General features: G+C 44.8%; 7 protein-coding genes across 7 annotated transcripts; all 7 read left to right on the top strand.

Annotated features, from left to right (window-relative positions):
- Window positions 1-2,990: 2,990 nt before the first annotated feature.
- Window positions 2,991-4,173, top strand: LOC120322383 (histone-lysine N-methyltransferase SETD1B). The gene has a single exon (XM_039377563.2). It carries the CDS (start codon window positions 3,220-3,222, stop codon window positions 4,039-4,041), a length of 822 nt encoding a protein of 273 aa, XP_039233497.1. The 5' UTR covers window positions 2,991-3,219; the 3' UTR covers window positions 4,042-4,173.
- Window positions 4,174-5,511: 1,338 nt separating this feature from the next.
- LOC120322382 (vicilin-like seed storage protein At2g18540) lies at window positions 5,512-6,884 on the top strand. Its single transcript, XM_039377562.2, has 2 exons — window positions 5,512-5,841; window positions 5,975-6,884. Exons 1-2 carry the CDS (start codon window positions 5,772-5,774, stop codon window positions 6,787-6,789), a joined length of 885 nt encoding a protein of 294 aa, XP_039233496.1. The 5' UTR covers window positions 5,512-5,771; the 3' UTR covers window positions 6,790-6,884.
- Window positions 6,885-7,762: 878 nt separating this feature from the next.
- On the top strand, window positions 7,763-8,659 carry LOC120322384 (uncharacterized protein DDB_G0290301). Its single transcript, XM_039377566.2, has 2 exons — window positions 7,763-7,873; window positions 7,947-8,659. The coding sequence occupies exons 1-2, from the start codon at window positions 7,819-7,821 to the stop codon at window positions 8,597-8,599; spliced, it is 708 nt and encodes a 235-aa protein (XP_039233500.1). The 5' UTR covers window positions 7,763-7,818; the 3' UTR covers window positions 8,600-8,659.
- Window positions 8,660-9,573: 914 nt separating this feature from the next.
- On the top strand, window positions 9,574-10,928 carry LOC6524344 (protein suppressor of white apricot). Its single transcript, XM_002100166.2, has 2 exons — window positions 9,574-9,929; window positions 10,045-10,928. The coding sequence occupies exons 1-2, from the start codon at window positions 9,869-9,871 to the stop codon at window positions 10,848-10,850; spliced, it is 867 nt and encodes a 288-aa protein (XP_002100202.1). The 5' UTR covers window positions 9,574-9,868; the 3' UTR covers window positions 10,851-10,928.
- A 768-nt stretch (window positions 10,929-11,696) lies between these two features.
- LOC6524343 (ras guanine nucleotide exchange factor B) lies at window positions 11,697-12,917 on the top strand. The gene has a single exon (XM_002100165.4). The coding sequence runs from the start codon at window positions 11,839-11,841 to the stop codon at window positions 12,775-12,777; it is 939 nt and encodes a 312-aa protein (XP_002100201.1). The 5' UTR covers window positions 11,697-11,838; the 3' UTR covers window positions 12,778-12,917.
- Window positions 12,918-13,219: 302 nt separating this feature from the next.
- On the top strand, window positions 13,220-14,081 carry LOC6524342 (putative uncharacterized protein DDB_G0287113). Its single transcript, XM_002100164.2, has one exon. It carries the CDS (start codon window positions 13,497-13,499, stop codon window positions 13,968-13,970), a length of 474 nt encoding a protein of 157 aa, XP_002100200.1. The 5' UTR covers window positions 13,220-13,496; the 3' UTR covers window positions 13,971-14,081.
- Window positions 14,082-14,420: 339 nt separating this feature from the next.
- LOC6524341 (estradiol 17-beta-dehydrogenase 8) lies at window positions 14,421-15,556 on the top strand. Its single transcript, XM_002100163.4, has 2 exons — window positions 14,421-14,576; window positions 14,640-15,556. The coding sequence occupies exons 1-2, from the start codon at window positions 14,534-14,536 to the stop codon at window positions 15,344-15,346; spliced, it is 750 nt and encodes a 249-aa protein (XP_002100199.1). The 5' UTR covers window positions 14,421-14,533; the 3' UTR covers window positions 15,347-15,556.
- The last annotated feature ends 896 nt before the right edge of the window (window positions 15,557-16,452 follow it).

The raw sequence follows: 16,452 nt of genomic DNA, 5'->3' as shown, positions 1-16,452 counted from the left end.
ACAAATCAGAATTAGGAGTATTAGTTGGTTATAATACAAACGGATATAGAGTTTTACTAAACAATAGAGTAATAAACGCAAGACATGTTCAAGTTGTGGAAGAGAAAACAAAATTAATTTGCCTAGAGAAAAACAAGCAGAATGATAATGAAAGTGAAATAGATGAAAATGAAGAAGATGATGAAGATAACGCTAAGACAGACGAACTAAATGACACGGAAGAAGTTAATTCAAAAACTAGCGATGAAAGCGAGGGTGAGGAAAACAAAGAACATTTAACAGTGCAGAGAACATCAAATAGAAATAAAAGACCAGTAAATCTATACGGTAACCCAGTAACACATTTTATTTATATCAATTATGTAAATGCCATTGTACCAAACACGTACGAAGAGGCGATGAATAGTAATGAAAAGAAAGAATGGCTCAAAGCAATGAATACAGAAATGCAATGCTTAAATAAAAATAATACATGGCAAATTGTAGAAAAACCGATAAACAAAAAGATTATAGATGTAAAATGGGTGTACAAAAAGAAAAGTGATGGGACATACAAAGCTAGACTAGTAGTAAGAGGTTTCCAACAAAGAGAACGACTAGAAAATGTATATTCACCAGTAGGAAAAATGCAAACATTAAAAATATTACTATCATATTGTTGTAAAAATGGTCTGTTTGTAAATCAGATGGATGTCGAAACAGCCTTTTTGAATGGCTATGTAAAATCAGAAGTTTATGTAAATGAACCAAAAGGTTACGAAACAGGAGAAAACAAAGTTTATAAATTAATAAAGGCATTATATGGATTAAGAGAAAGCCCAAGAGCATGGTACGAATGTTTGCATAAATATCTCGACAAATTAAATTTTATAAGAAGCAATTACGATTATTGTTTATATGTAAAAAGAAAGGATAAAGATGAAATATATATTTTAGTATTTGTAGACGACATATTGATATGCAGTAAGAACAAAACGAAAATAACTGAAATTAAAGACTGTTTAATGAACAAATTTACAATGAAAGATTTAGGAAAAATCGGAAGTTATATTGGAATAGAAATTAATTATAGTACTGAAAGTAAGAAAATGACGTTAAATCAAAAACGATATATTGAATCACTGGCAATTAAGTATAATCTGGAAAATGCTAAGCTATACGAAACTCCAATGGAAACAAACTTAAAATTAGATCAAGCAACTGAATGTGATGAGAAAATTAAATACAGAAATTTGATAGGTGAATTATTATATATAAGCGCAGGTACAAGACCAGATATATCATATTCCGTAAATTACTTAAGCAGATATCAAAGTTGTTACAATTCAACACACTATAAATACGCGCTAAGAGTATTAAAATATTTATATAAGACAAGAGATCTGAATTTAACTTTTGAAGAGAATAAGAATAATGAATTATTAGATTGTATGGTAGACTCCGATTATGCAGGAGATAATGTTGATAGAAAATCCACGACGGGATTTATAATTAGAATGTATGGAAATATAGTATATTGGAAAACACACAAACAACACGCAGTAACAAAATGTTCAACGTTTGCAGAGTACATTGCCATGTCAGAAGCAGTCACAGAAATATTATTTGTCAAAAACATGTTATGTGAAATATTTAATATTGATAACGAAAAAGCGATAAAGATTTACGAAGATAATTCAGGCGCAGTAGCCATTGCTAAATTTGGTAACTTTACAAAAAATTCGAAGCACATTGAAGTGCAGTATCATTATGTTAACGAAAATTATGAAAAAGGTATTATAGACATTGTGAAGATAGAATCAAGACTTAATATAGCAGACATGTTAACCAAAGCGTTAGACAAACAGAAATTTATACGAAATAGAGATGCTGTAAAGTTAAAGTAATGAAAGAAAATCAAGACAACAAATTTAAGAGGCGTGTTGGAATAAATGTGTATGCCTTGATATGAAATGTTAATTAGCATAAGAATGAATCAGCTGATCGCGGATAATGTAATGAAATGTAATGTAATGTTAAATAACATAATTATGTCACTTGCTCAAAGAATGTAAAACTGAATGGAAGTGCACGAAGCACAAAACAAAAGTATTAATAAATATATTCTAACTGAAATAAAGCAATCCACTTTATTATCAACAGTTTATTAATAAGTTTTTCACATATATAAACCCTATTTGGCAGAACCAATAACATTTTAAAAGGCCAGGCAGAATATTGTGTTTCCGTAAGAAACATTAGCATACTTTCCGACTTTCAACCTTGCGTTAAAAAGCACCTTGTAAAATGGTTATATTGCAATGTGTCTAAAAGTTTGAACGTTCTTTAATTACGAAATCAAAAATTCCGTGTCCATATTAAAAGATTCATTGTAAGACCAAAGAAAACATTAAAATTACAGAGGGCTCGCATGTGAAATATTGGCCAACCTTCAGTCTTTCACCTGCAGAATTGGCCACTTTCCCGCACAAGAAGCCTCTTATGGCTGGCATATTAATCACGGGACAAAGCCATAATTCTATCCAAACGAGGCTCTATCAATCAGCCCTGCTGCTATACACATATACACACACACCCCCCTATACCAACATACAGTCCCCCTCCCATCGAGATCCATATTGTACATTGGGTATATGACCGGTGGCCGGGGATGGGATACGACCACTTCGCATGCGTCGCTGACTCCGAGAGCAGGTCCATCATGAGTTCGGATCGGCCCTTGACTTCTCGGGTTTCGTGGTCTTGGTTTCTTGGGCTGGCGATCATGGGATTGTGCGTGTCTCTGATTGTTTTGTCATTAGCATGACCGGCGCGCTTTTTTGGGCCTTTGGTGATCTTCGACTTTTTGATTCGGCGGCGGCTGCTGATTTATTCAGCGCTCTTTCTTTTGTCCCACCGGCGGGTCACTGACTTTCGTTTCTAATTCTATTTTTCACCATTTTCTACATTTCTTCCACAAATTTCGCCACTTGAAATTATGCCGACATCGACCGCAATTATGCCCAATATTCTTCTGGCCTGAGTGGGCTCTCTCTTCTCGGTTTCTGTGGGTTCTAGATTATGGATTCTGGATTTTTCGCCAGAACTTTTTCGCATAAAAACCTAATGCCGCCGCCGCAGATCGTACAGTTCTGTTTGGGTCTTGCTTACAATTAGGATCCGGTCGGCAGTAAATCTCTAATTTCTGTGCACTTTACGTCGAGAAATCTCTAAAACAAGATGTCCAAGCTGGGAGCTATCTTGGTGGTGGGCTTGTGCCTGTTTGTGGCCGTGGCCTTGGCCGAGCCACGCCTTCAGCAAGTTCATGGGCGGAATCAGGTGCAGGGTCAAAAGGCTCAGCAGCACCCCTACCTTTTCCTGTCCATTCCCAAGGGTCGCGCCAATGCCGGCGCCGTCGTCCAGGGCTTCGAAATTGTCGAGGAGGAGGAGGACGATCTGCAGGATGACGACCAGCACGATGACGAGTTGGAGGATGACGACGAGCTTGAGCATCAGCTGGGCCTGAAGTTTGCCCGCAGCGGTCTGGCATTTAGGCAGAGCCACGATGACGATGAACAGGACGATGATCAGGATCAGGAGCAGGATCAGGTCCACGATGAGCTGCCCAAGAAGCAGATGTTGGTTAACCGCGACCAGGCTGGCGCCATTATGGTGCCCGATGGCATTATCGAGATCGAGGGTCAGAGTGTCCTGGACGAGAAGACCGGCAAGGCGGCTCTCCTGGTGCCCCGTGCCGCCCTAGACGCCATTCCCGATGGCGCGGTGGTGGCTCTAATGGAGCGATCCGCCTCCTCCTCCGATGAAATCGAGGAAGAGCGCGCCAACCGCGTGGTGGTACGACGCCGCAAGAACAACGGACGCAGGAACATCCGCCGCCGTGGCATCAGCAACAACAATGTCCGACGCCGCCGCCGCCCCGCCCAAAGGCGTCGCCGTGCGGGCGGCAATCGCAGGCGCAACGTGCGCGTCATCCGCCCCCAGGGCGGCAACCGGAGGCGTGGCAACCAGAGGCGCCGCGGCCAGGTCGTCCTCCAGGGTTAAGACACGAAACAGCGGTCGTCCTAACCCCGTTTCTATATAGTATTATAGTTAAGATCCACTACCGATCAGGACAAGAATTTTGAAACACTTGATAACGATGCGACAAATAAAATGTGATATGAAAATTATAAACATTTTTTTGGTTTTTTTATGGGTGGTGCACGATGTGAAATAAACCTATATGGAAAGATTATTTTTTTGCATCTTTAAGTTGCTAAATATTTGAAAGTTTTGCCGTATACTATGATTTGATTTTTAATCCCTATGCAAAAGGTAAATATTCACTATATTATTAATTTATCATATATTGTTGCTATTCCCTAGCGATATACGATTAAGATTGGTTTGTTCCAAAATGAAATGAATATTCATTCTTGCCGCCCAATTGGTAGAAAAAGTGGTATTTATCATTGGGTTTATTCGTACGAGCTAATTCTTTAACTATAAGTTACTTAATGCCAATGCGATAGTATAATTTGATGTTGATATGATTAGAATATGATATTACACTGGTAGGCACAATTATTTTGACAAAACGTTCTTTCGTGTTCCTCAGTACTCTTTTATCAGCAGCGTTCAAAGAGTGCGCAAAAGTTCATAAATAGCATATTAATAATAGCATATAAAAAAGTAGCAAGAATTTTAGTTCAAGCTCAAGATCAAAGAGTACTGAGAAACACGAAAGAACATTTTGTCAAAATAATTGTGCCTACCAGTGTATAATTAGGATTATTGAAATAAAAATTAATATTATGAACTACTTATTGGTTTTAAAATATAAATAAAAAAGGAGGACCCACAGGTCTTTGCACAGTTATTTAGCATTATTAGTTATAAACAATTTTAGCATTCGTTCGACCAACAAAATAGGTACTTTCCCAAAGAAACCATTCGGAAATTAAAAGTGAAGATATAATTGAATTATTTGTCGTATACTGGATCCTTTTAGTCAATAGAGTCTAGTCCAAATATATATAAAAATCAAATGAAAGTTTTAGGAAATAAATACACAATTAGATTTATATAAATACTGGTTACATATATGGAAGAAATTTTATATCGCATTTTTGTATTGTCTTTGGAATGCAAACATACACAAAATAGATAAGCAGATATTTATTTCGAATTGTGAAGCAACGATTTTGTAACGGAACTAACCAACAAATCGCAAATCCCATATAAATGAATAATTCCGAGTTTAAATAAAATTGCGATTTTTTCGAAACAAATTTTGAGACTTTAGTTAAGTACTCTATTCCCTAGTGTGAAAATGCCGAGCACCGACTGAGCTGAAACACACCAAGAACTGACATCACAGAACATCTGTGTAAGCCAGATTCCAGGGGTCAATCTCGACTTGACGTCAATCAATCATCGGCTGCTCGGCGATGTATAGAAGAATGGTTTTGGCGAAAGAGATGGGAAATTAGCATAAAATTCGTACGCCTCTGACCCGCGACCCGGTTCACTTTGACCCCGGGCGAACTTTTGCTAATAGAGCTGGCCAAGAAGTGGGCACTGGAAGGAAATGGGGATGCGGGGCGGATGGCAGCAATCGATCAGCTGTATGGGCTCCAAGTGGGTATAAAATCCCGGGTCGGTCCATCAGTTGTCAGTCAGTTGTGAGTGAAAACTCAAAGACAACAAGTGAGTTAGGAACCCTCGATCCCCAGTCAAGGAAACCCTAATCCGTAACCCGTAATCCCGATAAGGAGAAACCCATCTGCAGAATGCATTGCATGCTTCAACTGAGTCTGGCTGTGGCCCTTTGCGCCCTCTTAGCCCCATCCGCCACCTTGGGTGAGTCCTCAAAAATCTCGTTATTCATTGGTCACAAAACAAGCTGTCAGCACATACAGTTGACCATTATAACTGTTTCATCACCATTATATATAAAACAAGTTTAATACCATTTTCAAATATTTCATCTCAGCCGAACGCCGCAATGTGTACCGCCTGGGTGGACGCTCCTCGGACGCTCAGGGGGAGGCCCGTTTCACCTCGTCGATTGCCAACAAGCTGACCTCGCTAAAAGGCACCACCACGACGACCACGGCCGCCCCCACTACCACCACCGTGCCCACCACCATTACGGAGACGACCTCGCCGACCGCACCAACAACAACCACTGGCACCTCGACGAGCACTAGCACGCCCACTTCCGCCTCCACCTCCTCCAGCCGTGCCTTCCCCGTCATTCAAGAAGATGTTGACGAGGATGAGGAGATGCCCAGGGCCTACGAAGATGAAGAGGACGACGCTGACGACAGCGTAGAGGACGAGGACGAAGGCGATGATGACGATGAGGAGAACTACTATGTGGCCGCACCGTCCACCGCAGGCAACAGCAATGCCGTGCAACAGTCCTCAGAGTCCAGTTCGTTGGTCCGCCCCTCGGAGCTACAGTGGCGTCAGTTCCAGCAGGAACAGCGCAACCGTCGCCGCATCCAGCGCCTCCAGCGGGAGCACAACCAGCGGATCAGGGCCCTCCTTCGCCGCCAGAGAGCCGCCGAGAAGAGAAGCCAGCAGCGATTGCGCCGCCAGCGCCAACAGAGCCGTAGGCGCGTCTCCCAGCGCCAGCGCCGCAACAAGAACCGCTCCAAGGCCCAGCGCCAGCGTCAAAGGAAGAACAACATGAACCGTCGCCGCCGCCAGCAGCAGCAGCGCCAGCGCAGACATCGCCAGCAGCAGCGCCGCCGGCTCATCCGCCTCCTGAACCGTCGTCGTCGTGGCGGTCGTCGCAACTAAGGAGTTGATCCCGATCCCGATCCTTGCACGGATCAGATCAGATCCCCAAACGATCCCAGAACCCCCGAAATAAAACGAACTTGTATGCAACAAAATCCATTTTTTTTTTCATTATTACGAACAAATATGGCAAAAGGGTCGTTAGATTACCGTGGTCAATCGTTGCAGCATTGAGATATCCAGCAGTAAGAACAGTAACTGAAGCGAACTGTTGATCTGAGCAACTATACCTATAAAACTGTCTTGATACTTGGAAAGACTTTATGAAAACCTTGGATCACCACTCTTCAAAGAATGTCGAAATGGTTCTGATCAAATGAGATAACTAAAATTATAAGTATTTAAGGAAAGTACATGACATTTGTATAGGGCCAGGTCCTTAATCTAAATGGATACATTTCCGTTTATGATACCAAAGATGTTACATTGAAGTACCATTTATATAAGAACTAAGCTTAGCCTTGTAATATCCGCGACTCTTTTGTTGCGAAACGTGCGAATGTCTTTCTTCGCGGAATTCTCGGGGGGTCACTGCCTATGCGGTTCATTGACACCTCACCTCCACTTTCGCCCTTTGGTGGAAGAGCCGCAGTCTAAAGACTGAGTATCTAAAATCAGAACCGAATATGAATATGCAAATGGTGTCGATTCGCGAGCTATATGCAAATGATTAGCGGCGATCGATCGAATGGCTGAGGTTACGGGTCAGATCGCGATTATTTATGGCATTATGCAAAACGTTTACAACGCCAATAGGCTGGCTTTTTCTTGGCCCTTTCTTCGTAGGCCTGAAAACAAACTAGCGCTGTCTCCTTTGCTCGGCCAACACATCTCTTTTTTGGAGTTTTGCATACGTTCCTCTCTTTAGCAGGTCCATTTGTTGTAACCTCTAGGAAACCAGGGCTATCTAGGGGCCATGGTTACATATAAATATGCCGGGGCTCGACCCAAGAAGTCAGTCAGCAACAGCTCAACCATCCAAGAGATACTCTTGTATTTCCAGCCAAGCTAAAGGATAAATAACTCGAGATGCATTTGATGAAGGGATTTTTACTCGTGGTGTGCCTGGTTGCCTTTGCCAGCGGTGGGTGAACTTACAAATATAGGGGACTTTCAAAACTGATCAACAATGTACAAAATTACCCTCTAACCCACAGCCAAGCCCCAAAACTTCCAGATCTTCGGTCGCCAGCGAGATGAGCCCGCTGCCCAAGGACGCCTGAGCACCTCTCAGCTGACCAGTCTGCTGAACAGCCTTAAGGGCACCAGCTCCTCTACTACAGCAGCTCCCACTACCACCACGCTGCCATCCACCTCCACGATTACGACCTCGCCAACTGGACCCACCACCTCGACCGGCACCTCGACTTCTACCACCACCCCCACCACCAGCTCGCCCTCCTCCACCGCTCGCCAGTTGGAGCCGCTCGATGATCAGGAGGACGACGAGGAGGAGCAGCAATTGGGCAACCAGCAGCACTTCCAGCTGGAGGATCAGTACGACGACGAGGAGGAGCACAACCAGGTGGCCCGCTCGCAGGCCAACCGCCGTCGCCAGGTGAACGCCCGCCGTCAGCGCCAGCGTCTTCAGCAGAAGTACCGCCGCCGCCAGCAGCAGCAGCGCCGCCGTCGCCAGCAGCAACAGCAGAAGCGCCGCCAGCAGCAGAAGCGTCGCCAGCAGCAGCGCCGCAGGAGGCAGCAGAACCAGAAGCGCCGCCAGCGCCGCAACCGCCGCACCAACATGCGTCTGGCCAGCCGTTTCCGCCAGAGCACCCCCAACCGGAACCGCGTCATCCGCATCGGCGCCTAAGGCAGGGATTGCCCGGAAATCGATTTCAAACGACACTAAATAAATTGCAATGATATAATACATTTTTTTTGCCTTCTTTGGGAAACGGCGGGGGTCGAGTGAGACAAGTCATTCGTCATTTATGCATACTACTAAACTATACTAAACATCGATCCTGAAATGCATCTGGTATATAGAAAGTATAACTAATATTCTCAAAATAGCAACATATGAAATCGATCATCAACTCCTTTTTATATTCTGGATGCGTAGCTCTAATCTCTTTCACCAAATCATAAAATCCACAATGAACTCGAATAAAATGAATGGATACAATACGATTATCGACATTTAAATGATATGGACAGCGGGTCATCAATCTAAGCACACACCTTGAATGAAGATTTTGTTTGAGAATTTATAAGGATAATATGAGGTCACCACTCCGAACAAGCACCTTAAAAGTGATGATAATATTTATTTTTAATATTATAGTATCATAGCTTTCAATACCTTATTCAATGTGCTATCTTATTAGACATTTGTCAAAGTCATTGTGTGATAATTCAAAAATCTGAGACGGCCCCAAAAATTAGTATATGAACAAGCTACATGGGTTCATCGGCGCAAAAATAATGATACACTTTAAGACTTACATTACTGTGAGCATTGCACCAAACATTCAAATACATAATTAATATACAACTTTATTGTTCCTTAGTTACAAAAACCCTTAAATAAATATTCCATAGATAGTTACACAAATATACCTTCTCGGAAAGACACGTCTTATGGATCTTCAGCTCGAAAAGTCGAGTAGTGGGGAAGCCTTCTAAAACAAAAATTCGGTGGCCTATAAACTTTTGTATTATGCATTAATAGAACGTCATTGGTTTGTTAAGCAAAATAATTAACTTATTGCAGAAATTTTGAAATCTGTGTTTATCAATCAGATTTCAAGTGAAATACTATAGCGAACTTTGGCTAATATATGTCGCATGGGTCAAACTAGTTCAACGATCGGCAAGCGGTCACCAAAATTTATGCAAAAACTTTGGCGAGTGTGCAAATTTGCGAAAAAAGAAATGATAATGAGAATTATGGTTGCCGATTCTGGGTTGGATTGTTGTTGTTAGATCCGCAACTGGAGCGTGGGGTATATAACCCCGGCTGGCCGCTGGCAATATCACAGTCCATCGACGACCTTCCCCCAGGCACAGGCACAGTCCCATTCAATCCAGTCCTCAGGCCTAGATCAGTTCCACAGGAAATCCCAAGGAAATCCCCAAGATGAAGTTCTTCTACGGAGCTCTGCTGGTGCTGGGCACAGCAATTATTGCCCAGGCGGCTGGTGAGTTTAGTTTTCAGTCTATTTTTCGGAAAATGTCTACTTCAAGCGTACTACGGATGACATGAGTGACCAATAACCTACATAAGCTACAATAATGATTTCACCAATTCACCAGTTGCCCGTTCCAACGATGAGTCCGCCCAGGAAACCGACCAGCAGTCCAAGTACCGCCTGTTCAAGCAGCCAGTGCAGGTCGAGGCACGCAACTTGCAGCAGCTGTTGGCCCTGAAGCAGCCATCCTGCCCACCGCCGGCACCTGCCACCACCACTACCATTACACCCACCACCTCCACGATCACGACTTCTCCCACTGGACCCACATCCACCACCGGAACCTCCACATCAACCACCACACCCACTACTGCTTCGTCTGATACTTCATCTAGCTCCCGTCGTTCATTCAACAATCTGGGGGGTGAGAACGAGGACGACGACGACGAGTTCGAGCAGGAGGAGGAGGAGGGAAAGTACCTGAATGACCAGGACGACGAGCAGGAGGATGACGATAACGAAGAGGATGGCTTCCAGCTTGTGGCTCCCAAAGTCTCGGCTTCCTCATCCTCTGCCATGCGCCGTCGCGCCAGCAACTCCAACGGATCCTCCGGCAACAAGAACCAACTGTCCAACAGCGAGCTGATCCGCGAAATCGAACTGCGCCGCCAGAAGGACCTCAACGACCAGCTGCGCAAGCAGCTGTCCAACGCCCGCCGCCGTTCCAACCAGAACCGTCGTCGTGCCATTAACAACCGCCGTCGTAGCCGTCGCCGCCAGCAGCAGAAGCGTCGCAACCAGTCCCGCCGCAGCCAGCAGAAGCGTCGCTCCCAGAACCGCCGCCACCGCAACGCCCGCCGCCGTCAGCGCCGCAACAACCGCCTAAGCCGCCTGCGCCAGCGCCGTCGCGCCAACCGCCGCCGCAACTGAGCGATCCACCGGTTAGCCCTTAGCTATGACCTCTGAACCACGCCATCTACGATTTCAATAAAGCGAATATATATACAAAAGAAATTCCAATGTCTAATCACTATTCTTGGATTGTGCTAGAAATTTGCCAAGCAACATCCCATAAGCTTCCTTAAATCAATCAATTGCAACTTACATAAAGATTCCATGGGATTTCTCCAAAACGTTATACGATAGCAACATAATAATCCAAGGAATCATTGGATAGTAACAGTACAAGAATGTAATATCAATGTTATTTACTTTAAATGTAGCTATTTATACTCAATATATTATAATCATCGAAGACATTTATTCAAGACACCTGAAAAACGAAAATAACGTGAATTGAATGATTCGTTTTTGTTTGAACTTTACGAATGGAATATTAAAGATCGTTAGGCACACGTTTATGGGACTTTGTGGCTCACTTTCGCAGGCTTTGGGCCACCTTCGACCCAGCGGCTTCAATTAGAAATGGATTTCAATAGATTTTCACTTTTTTTCAGCCCACTCTAGCAAAAGCCCAAGGCGCTGCAGAAACCTGAAGACCAAAACCCCAATTCCAATACCAATTCGAAAAACCAAAAACCGAAAACCCAAAGGCGTTTCGCTTGGCCGAAAACCCATGGGATGACCGGCAGAATGATGACGACGGAGAATTTGGAGAATATACATTTAGCTGGCAGCGATTTGACGATTTGAGCCACCACCACGGATCAATTGAATTTCAATTGTGTACACAGATTTACCGTTCGGCACTTACGATTTGCGATTTGCATTCCACAGCGTATTTTGCGGGACTATAAAAAGCCTCATTGCTGGACGATATAGTATCAAAGCCTGATTGTCCAGCCATCGGCAAGCAACAGAAATCGCAGCGATTTTGGTCTACCCGAAAAGTTCTCTCCTTAACCAGAGTAGTTTCCCGAAGACGCAAAAAAGTTTATACATTATACATTAAACCGAAATGAAGTTGTACGCCATCGTGATCCTTTTCGCCTGCTGTCTTTTGGCGGCACAGGCGGCACCCGAGAAGAAGATGGCCCAGAAGTCGCGTCAAGCGGACCAGGACGTCAAGGTGGGCCAGGCCGCTTCTAGCGCTGGTGGATCGACCACTGCCAAGGATCCCTCCAGCGGCAGGCTGTTCCTCAAAAAGTTCCTGACCTTCAAGAACCTGTTCAGCAGCAACAACCAGCCGGTGATACCGATCATTATCACAGGTGCCGGAACCGGGACGTCCACTGGCACAAGCTCACCCACATCGCCCACGGTGACGGTGACCTCAACGGGCACGATTCCCTCGGCCACTGGCACCATCACCACATCGCCCACGACACCCACATCGCCCACAACAACCGCCGCACGGCGAACGGTTATCAAGGGTGCCCGCTATGGCAGCAACGATGACGAACAGGAGATGAATAACGAGCAGGATCAGGACCAGGATCAGGATCAGGAACCAGAACAGGACCAGGAGCTGGCCCAGCCCGCCCAGGCCTACCCCGCCGAATTGATGGACGAGCAGGCTCTGCAGGCCGCCCTGGCCGCTGGCGCCCAAGAATACGAGGTGGTTACTACCGGCCACGAGGTGCAGGGAACTGGAGGAGCTACCGGCGAAGGCGGCAAGGCCACCCAAAGCAATAACCACATCAGCCTGCGACGCAAGGGCGCCCGCCGCGGCCAGGTAATCAGCGTTCGCATTCCACCCCGGTATCGTCGCTATTTCAAGAACGGCCAGAAGGTGATGCTCAACACCGGTAGTCGTCCCGCCTCCAAGCGCCGCGTGGTCCGCAAGCGAGTGCCTGCCAAGAAGATCAACAAGAACAACAACCGGAGGCGCAAGGGCAACAAGAAGAACCGTCGCAATCGCAACAAGAACCGCCGCAATCGCATCACCGCCGTCTAAGGATCATTCAAGTTCAGGGGATCCTGCGATCCGACCACTTCCAGCAAAATAATTTTTTTTTTCTAATTTATTGTAGCCTAACTTGCTACTGCCGCACTTCCTGCGACAGGATAAACCATAAATAAAGCCATTCAAGAGTACTTCAACTGCTACTTATTTTATTTTTGTGTGGCTGATTAAAAACTATGCAAAGGCATACTCTTTAAGTTAATCAACAAAATTATAGAAAAAAATAAAAATAGTTTAACTTTTAAAAATTGGAAAACTCTGAGCATTAAATTTCTATTGGAAAAGAAAGAAAACTTGTGAAAAAGTTAGTAAAGTGGGTAACAAACTGAGTTCATATGAATTATAAAAAATAAGAACTTTAGCATCACATTAGGCCTATTCAAATCATATTAATATTTGTCTAAATTAAACATTCAAGTACGTGAATGTTCCATACCATTTTCAAAAAAAAACATCCCTTTAAAGATCTGAAGTCCCAACGATCAAGTTCCAAAGATCAATGATCGTAGATCTCCAGAAGCAAATAAATACAAAAACAGTGGTTGGTACAATCTCCTTTATGGGCATAGAATCAGAAAAAAATCTCTGTGAAAAGTACGCACTTGACCCACATTTTTGGGCCGAGATCAGCAAAGAGATCAGATCGTGACGAATGATGGGGCAATTTTCGGGTATTTAAGCGGCTGGGTAGCCCGGGGCTGAGTACAAACATGGCTGGACAGCGATTTCTGATCGTACTGATCGTTGTCTCGATCTTGTTACCATCGATTCCGGTGATTTCTGCCAAAACCTGTGGATCGAGACTCCAGTTGCGGGCCCAAAATGATCCCGTAGATCTCAGTCGGCTGAGCGAGAAGCAGCTAAAGCAGCTCGTTGAGCAGTTGGCGAAATTGCAATCACAGAAGGGCCAGGGTAGTGAAGATCTGGTGGATGAAGAGGAGGAAGAAGAGGACCCGAATCAAGATCAGGAGCTGGAGGAGCCCGAAGATGATCACCGCGGCAGTAGCCGCCCATGGAACAGAGTGCAGCGGATAATCCGGCGACAGCTGGTGAAAATACCCAAGCGATATCTAAAGAAGCTCCTCAGGCAGTTTGGATTGGCCCGGAGTGCTGGACATGGCGGGGTCCGGAGTGCAGACTTGGGTCCCCAGCTGGAGGAGTACTACCTAATACCACTGGAGTGAAATGATTTGAGGGAAAATACACACACATTTCGGAAATACAACACTTTTTCTTGCACTCTTTTGGGCGCTGGGATAAAAAACAATTGCTGAGTTCTGGTCGCGGAATTTGCATATATGAAATACTGTTGGCCATCAAAAAACCTTACTTACAATAAAAGTGAAACAAAAATATTAATTGAAAATTGTTTGTTTTGCACTACTTTTAGCAATTGGTGTCATAATACCAATGAATCCCATTTCGTTCCCATCATTAAGTAGGCGTAATTTTCAAGCGAGCCCATAAATTTGGTTCCACAAACCATATAGATTTTTAGGCGCTTTTATGATCTTTGGACTTCTCAATTTTTTTTTCTTCGAATCTACCTATGGTTCCACCGAAAAGCTCTCTGAAATCGATCGTGTGATGAAGCTTTCAACCGCTTATGTTTCATTTGCTCAAAGCTAATCAGCTTTGGAACAGCTGTTGGCCGGCGATAACTTTTAGTGATTATATATATAGTTGTCGCACGACGTTTGAGGGCAAACAAGTGAAAACTGCTGTTTACTAAGTCATTTTCGGAGCCATGTCAGTGGGAGTTCTAGCTGGAAAAGTGGCCCTGGTAACAGGTGTGTATTCCTATTTTCCCTTGATCTATAGACTTTATATGCGATTGTGATCTCCGTTTTTAGGAGCCGGTTCGGGTATTGGTCGTGCCACCTGCCGCCTTTTGGCCAGAGATGGTGCCAAAGTGATCGTTGCCGACCGCAATCTGAAGGCAGCCCAGGAAACCGTTCAGGAATTGGGCTCTGAGCGATCTGCCGCCCTGGAGGTGGACGTTTCCTCTGCCCAGAGTGTCCAATCCTCGGTGGCCGAGGCTCTAAAGAAGTTCCAGCAGGCACCCACCATTGTTGTCAATTCTGCTGGAATAACCCGAGATGGTTATCTGCTCAAGATGCCCGAACGGGACTACGATGACGTGTACGGGGTAAACCTAAAGGGCACCTTCCTGGTCACCCAGGCCTATGCCAAGGCCATGATCGAACAGAAGCTGGAGAACGGCAGCATTGTGAACCTCTCAAGCATCGTGGCCAAGATGAACAACGTGGGCCAGGCCAACTATGCAGCCACCAAGGCGGGAGTGATCTCCTTCACGGAGGTGGCCTCCAAGGAGTTCGGCAAGTTTGGCATTCGGGTCAACTGCATCCTGCCGGGCTACATAGACACGCCCATGGTGGCGGTGGTGCCCGATTCCGTGAAGCAGCAGGTGGTGCAGCGCTGCCCCTTGGGCCGATTGGGTCAGCCGGAGGAGATCGCCGAGGTGATTGCCTTCTTGGCCTCACCGCAGTCGTCCTACGTCAATGGAGCCGCCATCGAGGTCACCGGGGGCCTCAAATAATCGGGGAATATGTGCAATCCAATGAAAGATGGATTCTATTCATATATCTATTGCAAGAGTGGGACCAGATTATTGCATTTACATGTCCAGTCATTCGTTAAAGTTTTTTTTTTCTAAATATATAAATCAACTTAAACATATGTTCGCTTACACCTGTATTATATATAGAAAGGACAGAAGACTATCACATATTATTACAATCCTACAAAACGTATGCCTTTAAATTCATAAACATTTTCTTCAATCAGAACTTTGACCTCACAGCTGTTGCTGTTGTCTTATATTTCAAACTACGCCATCTATGGGTGATCTTTATATCGCACAGCTCTTCAGTTTATCGATACTATCGTTTGAAAATGTATCTTGGCTATAAAGTCTGTGGCATACCTTTGGGAGAATAATAGTTGCACCTTTTCATATTCGATAAGAATGCCTAGTAAGTTTTGCAGTCGTACGCCTTCGATCAGTTGTTTTGATCAAAAATCTATGCTCTGATAAGTGAAACCATCGCAACGTCTCCATACCATTGCGATTGACCACAAAAGGACCGTCGAAGTGGGAAATGGAATGTGCGACAGGCCTTGTTGTGGTTTGTTGGCAGGGCTGTGGGTGGCTATTCGTTATTTGGACCCACCGAAATGTACAATATTAATATATTTCACAATTCCCCAGCTGCTAATTAACTCAGTCGCTTACACACACAGTCGCACTGGGAGATATATGCACGTCAGGCGACTCACACATATGTTTGAGTGGTGGTTGGGTTGTTTGGGGTCCCGGGTTTCCCGCCTCTGTGGTCGTGCGTGCAATTTAAATAATGAAGACATTTTATTAATTCAAGAAATTCAACTCTCCCCCACTGGCCACGCACACAGGGACACAAAAACATTCACCCACTCACACACACACGCACACACATTCACACACACAAGGAAAACACACATAGAACAGCAATTACAGTGGCCACCCAACATTAAGCAACCTCCCACCAACGACAGCACCGCATAAAGGCTCACACAAAACTTGCCAGACATTTTGGGGTTAGGGCTGACGCGCGGGAAACCGTCCAAAATGCTGCCCACCAACCACTCACCACCCACCATCCA

Source organism: Drosophila yakuba, chromosome X (genome assembly GCF_016746365.2).
Source record: "Drosophila yakuba strain Tai18E2 chromosome X, Prin_Dyak_Tai18E2_2.1, whole genome shotgun sequence".
NCBI classification, from domain to species: Eukaryota; Metazoa; Arthropoda; class Insecta; order Diptera; family Drosophilidae; genus Drosophila; species Drosophila yakuba.
Note: the sequence above shows the minus strand (reverse complement) of the source record. Positions and strands in the feature narration are given on the sequence as shown.

Coding starts and splice junctions, on each gene's coding strand:
- LOC120322383 (XM_039377563.2), top strand. CDS start 3,220: ATGTCCAAGCTGGGAGCTATCTTGGTGGTGGGCTTGTGCCTGTTTGTG.
- LOC120322382 (XM_039377562.2), top strand. CDS start 5,772: ATGCATTGCATGCTTCAACTGAGTCTGGCTGTGGCCCTTTGCGCCCTC. Junction 5,842..5,974: donor AGCCCCATCCGCCACCTTGG/GTGAGTCCTCAA, acceptor ATTTCATCTCAG/CCGAACGCCGCAATGTGTAC.
- LOC120322384 (XM_039377566.2), top strand. CDS start 7,819: ATGCATTTGATGAAGGGATTTTTACTCGTGGTGTGCCTGGTTGCCTTT. Junction 7,874..7,946: donor CCTGGTTGCCTTTGCCAGCG/GTGGGTGAACTT, acceptor TCTAACCCACAG/CCAAGCCCCAAAACTTCCAG.
- LOC6524344 (XM_002100166.2), top strand. CDS start 9,869: ATGAAGTTCTTCTACGGAGCTCTGCTGGTGCTGGGCACAGCAATTATT. Junction 9,930..10,044: donor AATTATTGCCCAGGCGGCTG/GTGAGTTTAGTT, acceptor CCAATTCACCAG/TTGCCCGTTCCAACGATGAG.
- LOC6524343 (XM_002100165.4), top strand. CDS start 11,839: ATGAAGTTGTACGCCATCGTGATCCTTTTCGCCTGCTGTCTTTTGGCG.
- LOC6524342 (XM_002100164.2), top strand. CDS start 13,497: ATGGCTGGACAGCGATTTCTGATCGTACTGATCGTTGTCTCGATCTTG.
- LOC6524341 (XM_002100163.4), top strand. CDS start 14,534: ATGTCAGTGGGAGTTCTAGCTGGAAAAGTGGCCCTGGTAACAG. Junction 14,577..14,639: donor AAAAGTGGCCCTGGTAACAG/GTGTGTATTCCT, acceptor CTCCGTTTTTAG/GAGCCGGTTCGGGTATTGGT.